The 9,136-nt window shown below is 31.2% G+C and overlaps 1 protein-coding gene and 1 long non-coding RNA gene across 9 annotated transcripts; both read left to right on the top strand.

The window, feature by feature from the left end:
- The first annotated feature begins 523 nt into the window (after nt 1-523).
- LOC110625367 lies at nt 524-1,138 on the top strand. Its single transcript, XR_002489576.2, has 2 exons — nt 524-936; nt 1,020-1,138. It is a non-coding gene; the product is annotated as an uncharacterized LOC110625367 (long non-coding RNA).
- Nucleotides 1,139-3,516: 2,378 nt separating this feature from the next.
- LOC110625123 (transcription termination factor MTERF5, chloroplastic) lies at nt 3,517-8,407 on the top strand. Of its 8 annotated transcripts, none has more exons than XR_002489527.2 (4): nt 3,519-3,887; nt 4,610-5,914; nt 6,405-6,468; nt 8,002-8,407. XR_002489527.2 is itself a non-coding variant. In XM_043961057.1 (3 exons), the coding sequence occupies exons 2-3, from the start codon at nt 4,643-4,645 to the stop codon at nt 5,907-5,909; spliced, it is 1,191 nt and encodes a 396-aa protein (XP_043816992.1). In that variant the 5' UTR covers nt 3,517-3,887; nt 4,610-4,642; the 3' UTR covers nt 5,910-7,232. The 8 variants fall into 8 exon arrangements, 4 of the variants coding, with proteins under 4 accessions (XP_043816992.1, XP_043816991.1, XP_021626357.1 ...); XR_002489526.2 differs by having other exon boundaries at nt 6,405-6,488; XM_043961057.1 differs by lacking the exon at nt 8,002-8,407 and having other exon boundaries at nt 3,517-3,887; nt 4,610-4,647; nt 4,724-7,232.
- The last annotated feature ends 729 nt before the right edge of the window (nt 8,408-9,136 follow it).

Below are 9,136 nucleotides of genomic sequence, written 5' to 3'. Positions count from 1 at the left end.
TCATCAAATCAAAACCCCCTCTATTATTTACTTGTTATTTACTTGACCTAGTCATTATTAGGAAAATCATTGGTGTCAATTCTCTGTGGTTCGACCCCATTGCCACTATCTACAAGTTTATTGTTGATTGTCTAATAGGTTTATTTTTGACAGTTTCGACAACCGCCTATCAACAAGTTTCAATACTATCAAAAACTATGTTTTCCTAGACAAAGGCCATTAAAAAAATCATAAATAAAATGGGTAATATTATGAATAAGAGATTAACAAAAAAAGAACGAAAAAATATAGTAAATACTGTCCACCATGACTTATGGCCATTAAGAAAAAAGGGTGCAATGAGTAGAAGGTGTACTTTTTGGTTTTAACCGAAAAAATCAAATTGATCAATTTGATTTTTTGTCTATTCAATTTGGTGCAATTAGTAATTTCAAAGAATATCAATTTTCAGTTCGGTTTGGTTAATTTAATGATAAAACCGAACTAATTAAACTGATGGAATCAATAAACTATGTCATTTTAGACCTCTTTATATTTATATTTATATCTTAAAAATTGAAAATCATAAGAGACCCTTCATTCTCCAAGCCTACTCTTCCTCTACCTCCTTAATCCCTTTACTAGCGCCCATAATTTTCTTCTTCCTCATCGGTCCCTCATCACTACTCATCAGTTCCTTTATTCATCTCGTCTCTCCCGTCAAATCACTCTCCATTTTGGTGACTTTGTGTTCTCACCATTTGTTGCTCAAGGAGTCTCGATTTTGTATATCTATCGTATATCGTCTTTCTTTCTTCCTCACATGGCGACAATGGAGATTTAAAGGTGGTTTCTTTTTTGTCAGTTTCGTTGCATGCCCCTAAAATCACAAGTCTTGATATGAAAAGGTGATTGCTCCTTAGCGCTTGTCTTTCCTTTGCATGTTTTGATCTAGAGGTATTGTTGCTTTTCTAAGTTCCATCACATGTGGATTCCAAATCATATCACGATTCTCACTGCTCCTCCTTTCTCTTTTGCAGATGTCATTGTGTAGTTGCAAATCTCATTGCTATTTTGATTTTTTTCTTGAAAATATAAGATTTATTGTTGATTAAATTGATTTGGATCATTTGGTATTGAATCTGCACATTAGTCTTGCAATTTACAGCTTGTAGATTTTAATTTTTTTTATTGAATTTGTCGATTTACAACTTTTATTGAATGTGTTGATTGAATATTTGAATATGCACAAGTATGCTAAAGATAAGTTTGTTGATTTTGATTTATTTTAAATCGAACCAAACCACACTGAAATTTATCAGTTTGGTTTGATTCGATTATACTTTAATAGTTAGTTTGTTTCGGTTTTTAATATTTTTAAAATTCAATTTTTGGTTTTGTGGATTCGGTTCGATTCTGAACCAAACCGACCAATTGCATAGCTCTAGCAATAAGAGATAAATTTAGCTGAAAAAATAGTTATAATCTGCTGCTTACTTGAATATTGAACGAAACCCTATACAAATGCTCTTCTTAACCTTCAATTCAGAAATGAACCATTGGAAAAAAAAAAGAAAAGAAAAGAAGAACAAAGGAAACTAGAAAACTTAATGAGTAAGACACTAGTTCACGGGCTAAAATGAGAGAATGGGAAAAAGTTGAGTTTCAAAAAGTATCTACCATTTAGAAATGGGATACTTGGGATGTGTACATATCATGCAGAGGTTTACAACATGTAAAATGAACTTCTTTCAAAAGATATTAAGCCACATAAGACAGGCCACATGTGCGCGTTATTGGAAAATCTACTGGAAAATTCACTTGAGTGATTGTTTCAGCTAAATATTTAAATGCTGATGAGGAAGCTAGAAAACTTAATGAGTAAGGCACTAGTTCATTGACTAACATGAGAGAATGGGAAAAAGTTGAATTTCAAAAAGTATCTACCAGTTAGAAATGAGATAATTGGGATGTGTATATATCATGCAGAGGTTTACAACATATCAAATGAACTTCTTTTAAAAATATGTTAAGTCAAGTATGCTTTATCGGAAAATCTACCAGAAAATTCATTTGAGTGACTGTTTCAGTTAAATATTTATATACTAATGACTTTTATAAAATAAGTTAAAATTTAATGATTGCAATAAAACAATTAATAAAGTTCAGAGACCATTGGTAAAAATTATCCGGACATCAATCTATAATCGGGATAATTTGCACCCATAGTCATTGAACTTTAGTCCTTGCGGTTATTAAACTTCAAATTATTTGTATAAAATAATCATTCGGGTGAGACCTTTTCTAGTAAAATATATATTTGGCTTAAAATAATAACAAAAAATTTATTTGCCACATAAGATAAAAAAAAAAAAACTTTTTGGCCACTTAAATAAACTTATAAAAACTCTCCACTCTCTTACTTCTTCCGTGAAAATCGTAGAAACTCACTAAATAAATGCCTCTCAAAAAAGTCCAAATAATGAAGCATAAAAAAAATAAAGGGCGAGTCTTTTCATTTTTTTTAACTATTCAATCTAATTCTTTTTATTTACTTTTAATAAAAAATTATTTATTTTTTATTAATTAAAATTTAATTTATTAAAAATACTAAAAAATACCTATTTTAAATTATTTTAAAAAATACTTTGATATTATTTTCAATTATAAAAATTAACGCTTGTCTTTCCTTAATTTCATTAATATAGTTTTTCTTTTTAATTTTTTTCTTTCTAAAAACCTTATAGCCCTTTATTTTTTTAATCACATCAAGTTTTAAAAAATATACTAATGTAAATTATCTTTACATGATATTTACTAGCCGCTCTCATATTTTATAATATTTATATATATTTTTTTATATTTATTTTACATATTTAAATGTTGTAGACTCCAAATATTTTTTTTATAAAATTAATTAAATATTTTTCTAATTAAAATTATATAAATAAATTTATAGAAAATATAATCTAATAATTAATCTATAATAATTATTTTTTAATAAAATAATTATATAATTGAAAATAATAAGTATATATTATTAATATTTTATATTGTTATATATAAATAATAAAGTAAAGACATATATTTTTTTTGAAATAGATGTTAGAAAATTAAAGAGTGAAACTTAAAATTTGAGTCTCAAATTTACTCAGATATATTTATTATCAAATTAAATTTGTGAGTGCAAATAAAGATATATTTAAATTTTGAATAGCGTTTTATTTAATAAAATTTAAAAATTTAGAAATTAAAAAATTATAGTGACTAAAAAATATTTATTATTATTTTAAAATCATATAAAATAAGTTATATATTTACCTTAATAAATAGATAATAATTATTTTAAAAAATATTTAAATATTTATAATTATACTCACAAATTTAATCTAATATAAATATATATATGAATAAATTAAATCTTAATTCTATTCTACTCCCGTTCTCCAATCCATTTAAAAAAAAAAATTCATGACTTTCTTAAATTAATAAGTAAAACTCAGTGTTAAAATTACCACAGTGAAAATTTTATTAGAAAAATTAAAATAATCCAAACCTAAACCGCAAACTGTCGTCCTTCACCAAACGCATTTTCTTTCAAAATATCGTCTCCCTCGACTTCTTCCCCCAGTTGCAGTTGTGCCGGCACCAAAACACAGCCACAGCAACACCCAACCACAGCCATACCAACGCCCAAAGTCGTTTCTTATTCCACTCGTTGTTTCTCCCATCGCTCGCTGTTAACGCGGTCCTCACCCAGGCACGCTGTCCGTAGGCCTGCTGCATTTGTCCTCGGTGCTGCTACTCGCCCTCCTTGCCGCTAGACCTCGTCATCAGTCACGTCGCTGGTCCTCGTCATTAGTCACGCCGCTGCTATCCGTGGTGCTTGCCTCCAGCCGCTCCGTGAGGTATTAAATCAATCCCTCCAACTGCAGATCTATGTATGTTGTTTACAGTGTTACTTAGAATACCATAGGAAATTTGAAATGACAGTTTAATACAAGTTAAAGCAACTGTTTTGGAGATGGATTTATGAGATTTGTGTGTGTATATTTCTCATATTGATTTGTATTTCTGGAAATTTGGAATGTGTTTGTTGAATTTTTTTATTTATTAAATGTGTTTGTTGAAATAACTTTCTGAGATTTGTTAGTTTTATGTTTCTGGTGGAATGTATTTGTTGAATGTGTTTAGGTTCGTGTATTTAACCCGAAGAGCTATTTTAATAATTAGCATGTCAGCACAATGATTTAGATTTAATCGAGTATGGTCTGATTGGGTCAGATTCGGGTAGTATGTGTGTAATGTTAAACAGATTTGGGACTAATATGGATAGTGAAATTTAGTTTCTAAACGAGTTTGGGTACTGTAGTTATAAACGGGTTTGAATTTGGGTACCCAGAATTTTGTGGGTACCTCTGGCCGCAAGAAATCTACCACCTTTGATGAAGAGAAGCTTGTCCATGTCTTTAACTAAGCTTCAAACTAGTACTTGAAAAGAAAAAAAATAAGAAAAACGAATCATCTCTCTAGTTATGGTAATTTGAGATTCACATTGACTTGATTATGCTATAGGTTTTTTTTTTTATCTTTCTCAATCAAGTGCTGATTGTTGGGCATTTGGGCACAGGAGAATCTGCAAAATTTCAAGTGTCATCAAACTATGAGGTATTCTCAAATGGTCTGCCAGTGATTTTATTTCCTTAAATCTTAATCCTGAATCCTGTTTAATGCTTATCTACAGCACTTTAAACTTTGAAATGCATATTGTCAAGTCACTATCTGTTCTCCCACCTTCCCCTTTATACAATTTTCTCCTCATCCCCAGACTTTCTTTCTTTTCTTCTTTTGCTTCACTTGCCAAAAACTCAGAAGTTCCCAACCTTGCCCTTTCTGATTACCTACAGGAAACATTGAAATTTTCTAAAACCCAAGCACTCTCAATCTCCACACGCTTCTCTCACATCAGATCCATTGAAAAACCTCAATTTGTGGTTTGCTTCTTCCAAAACCTTGGTTTCTCGAATCCTCAAATCCAATCTGCTGTCCATTTAACACCACAAATTCTCTTTGCTAACATCGAGAAGTCGCTTAAACCAAAAATTAAGCTTTTTCAGAATATAGGTCTTGTGGGCTATGACTTGGGTAAGTTCATTTCCAAGAATTCCCCACTTTTAACTGCTAGTTTGGAGAGGAAGTTGGTTCCTCGTATTGAAATTTTGAAGGAACTTCTGTTGAATGATGAGAAAAATGAGGATTTGGTGAAGGTTATAAGTAGATGCAATTGGATAGTCCACAGAAAACCTGAATCAAGGTTGTTATCCAACATAGCATACTTGAAAAGTTGTGGTATAGTTGGGTCACAGCTCTCAATGTTGTTAAGGAGGCAGCCTAGGCTTTTTGTTTTGCAAGAGTCAATGCTTGAAGGTCTTGTTTCTCGAGTATTGAATATGGGATTCTCAGTCAATTCAAGGATGTTTGTTCATGCTTTATATACTGTAAGTTGCTTGAGTGATGAGACATTTGAGAGAAAATTTGGAATTTTAAAGAGTTTTGGGTTTTCAGAGTATGAATGCACATTAATGTTTAGAAAGGCACCAGGTTTGCTAAGGACCTCTAAGGAGAAACTGAAGTTGGGAATGGATTTCTTTTTGAATATAGCAAAGTTTAAAAAAGAGGTGTTACTTCACAATCCTACATTTGTGATGCATAGCATGGAAGAAAGAGTGATTCCGAGATACAAAGTTTTGCAGATTATGAAGTCAAAGAAGTTATTTAAGAAGGAGCCAAGTTTTATTAATATGTTGACTTTAACAGAGGAGGAGTTCTTACAGAAATTTATATCAAGGTTCCCAGATGATGCGCTGGAACTGTTGATAGCTTACAAAGGTAATTGTCTGGATTCATCTTCCGAAGGAGAAAGATCTTGATACGAGTAAGTTTTCAGTCTTTTTACTCTTTCCCCAACCTCTCTTCCACTGTCATTCTCTTATCCGTAACAAACCCTAATCAGTCTCTTCATGAATCTAAAGTCGACCCATGAATCTAACTTCGTTTACCTCAGTCTAATTTTCTTAGGAAAATTATGTTCGTTTGAGTTTTGATTATTATTTTTTACTTAAAGAAACATAGGCAGGCATCTTCTTTATCCTGTGATTTCCATTGTATGCAAGTTCATTTTTATTCCTGATGATTTGTTTATCTTAACAGCTTGTAGAGACTTAATTTGCATATTCTTGTGCAAAATCTGCATTTCTGTTCTCCAGTTACCCCTCTTTCTGTCTGTCTATCTCATATTTTCTCTTTAATCTCAGAAATCTGGGCCTTATTATTTTGAGAATTACTTTCCAAAATTGAAGTGTCTTTTCAATTTTTTTACAAAGTTGTGTCATGCAAAACTCAACTCATATGGCTTGGACATGCAGCTAAAGAAATCACTTCCTTGGTGCTTGGACATTCTAATGGATGCTTTGGATCTATTGGAATTAGGTGGTTCAAATCAGAAAATGGTTGGGAAAGATTTATTTATTTTTTTTAATTTGGAAAATCAGGAAGTGGTTAATTTTATTCTTTACTCTTGAGTGAGAATTTGTGAATTGTATGTTTATTTATCAAAGGAAGATAGGACGAAAGTTTTGGTTGTTTCTGAATTCTGAGCAAGAAAACTGAAAATGGGGAATCTTAATTTAAATTTCATTTCTTCTATACTTATAGATATGCTCATCTCGCACTATCTCTACATGCAAAACTAAAATAAACTTTGCATATTTTGCTTGCATGACTAAGATTTTTATAGCAGGAGAACATGTTTACATATTAATTTCTGATTTGTTTTTAACAGACACGTTCTATTGAATTTTCTTCAGCAAAGGTAGGGATTATTGATATTTGTTGGGGAAAAGTATAAGCTTTATTTATATTATCTTTGAAGTTTTGGAGCATTTAACAAATTATTATGGAAGTTGTTTCTTTTGGATCTCTCTTTGTCAAATTAATCTCAGCAATGATGTATGTATAGGCATCGCAGTTTAGAAAATACCTTATTCTCTTCTGCAATCCTCTAGATAGGGCTGTTCAAAAATTGGATTAAACTCAAACCAACCGACTTGATCCATACTGACTCAATATTTTGGTTTCATTCACAGGATTGGTCGGGTTGGCTTGGTTACTTAAAAATCTCCCTTTTTTTGTCTGGTCTTCAAATTATCAAGCTTTTGCCAACAACCTCTATGTCATTCTCCCAATTTTCATCTAACAAATTATTATGGAAGTTGTTTCTTTTGGATCTCTCTTTGTCAAATTAATCTCAGCAATGATGTATGTATAGGCATCGCAGTTTAGAAAATACCTTATTCTCTTCTGCAATCCTCTAGATAGGGCTGTTCGAAAATTGGATTAAACTCAAACCAACCGACTTGATCCATACTGACTCAATATTTTGGTTTCATTCACAGGATTGGTCGGGTTGGCTTGGTTACTTAAAAATCTCCCTTTTTTTGTCTGGTCTTCAAATTATCAAGCTTTTGCCAACAACCTCTATGTCATTCTCCCAATTTTCATCTCAAAAAAAAAAAAAAAAAAAAAAACACAAAAGGTCCAAAGAATTCTGCCCTGCTGTCAACTTCTCATAGATCAGACCCTCTAATTCGTGCCAAGCCTTGCCAATTAGCTTCAGTTTTAATTTCTCCCTTTTCTCTCCTTGTATTCTCACATCAAGCCAAATTATTCTTGAATTGAAGCCAAATTATTCTTGAATTGATTTTCAGATAGAAGAGGAAAAGCGTATTTTTTGAATTTCAAAATGGCATGCAAGATAACTTTTGGGGTTGGGTCTCGATAGAAGATTTTAGTTGCTTTGCACATGTTGAAATTTTAATGGAAATGTTGTAGTCATTGCTTCTAAGATCTCTTATTTTCATGTTATGATTGTTTGTTATCCTTTGTTGATCTTTAGGTTCAGTTTTGCTGCTTTCCTTTACTTTTTGCAGTAATGTAATCTTTTGGCTTATTGTTTGTCTGAAGCCTTGAAAGTCTTGGAAGACCTTGTTGGGCAGTCAGGAACAGAAGAATCTCTGTGGGTCCTCTTGTGAGGCATTACAGTGATGCCCATGAAGAATCTTCATTCATCACTGAAATATTGGAGATTTCTAGTATCTTTGGTGAACAAGTATAAGTTGAGTTTTTAAATTCAACTGTAAATGAATTTTCTGTAGCATACAAAATTCTGGTATTATTATTTTCTTGTTCCGGCTAAAGTGAAATTAGGTAGATGAAGCTAAATGTCTGGTATTGTCATTTTCCTGCTCTGATTGAAGTGAAGATAAATGAGGTAGATGAAGCTAAATGTTGTAAAAATTTTGGTTGTGGAGATAGTTAAATGATAGTTCTCTCAGATGAAGGAGCTAAATATTCATCTCTGAAATTTCATAATGCAACTTCTTAATAATCTTTCTAATATAACTCTTTCATGCAATTGTTAATGTTATTAATTATAACCATTAAAAGTTTTAATTTTGGGAGATGTTTTAAACGTTTATGCTTTCTGTAATTAAATTTTTATGCAATGAAGAAAGTCTTTTAATTTATCTATCGCTGTATTTACTCTCTGCGTACAGCCTTAAATTGCCTTGAAAGGTGTAGGATGTGGGTTCGAGTCAAAATTTTGAGCCGAACTGTAAATACCAGAATGATGGAATTTAAAATATTACAAATTGAACTGAGCCGACTATTATAAACATCGAATTGAACTGAACTGGACCTTTTTATTTGGACTTTATTTTCATCCAATTGCATGATTATTTCAATCTTGATTGTAGTTTAATGATAAACATTAACAAATAACATAAAGTTTAAAACTGAAAATAGTCCTTGATAATTCAAGTACGTTAAAAATTTAACTCTACAGTCCAGCAAGTGTAAAAGTACTTGGCAGATTAAATAATCACAATAAAATAAAGTCTGTTTAAACTAGTCTATTTACAGTTTAAACGTACAAGTGTCAATTTGGTAAAAGAAAAAAAGTTTTGTTGCACGGTTCAATGAACTGGCTGTGAGACAGCTGAAAAGCTATTAAGCTATATATTATGGAAACTTTCAGAAGTAGTTGGAGAGTTAGAAACTGGTATTCTGTTAGCTCACCAGTTAGCTTAGTTTGTTA

This window comes from Manihot esculenta, chromosome 10 (genome assembly GCF_001659605.2).
Source record: "Manihot esculenta cultivar AM560-2 chromosome 10, M.esculenta_v8, whole genome shotgun sequence".
Lineage (NCBI taxonomy): Eukaryota > Viridiplantae > Streptophyta > Magnoliopsida > Malpighiales > Euphorbiaceae > Manihot > Manihot esculenta.
The sequence above is the reverse complement of the archived record's forward strand: the minus strand, read 5'-3'. Positions and strand labels throughout refer to the sequence as shown.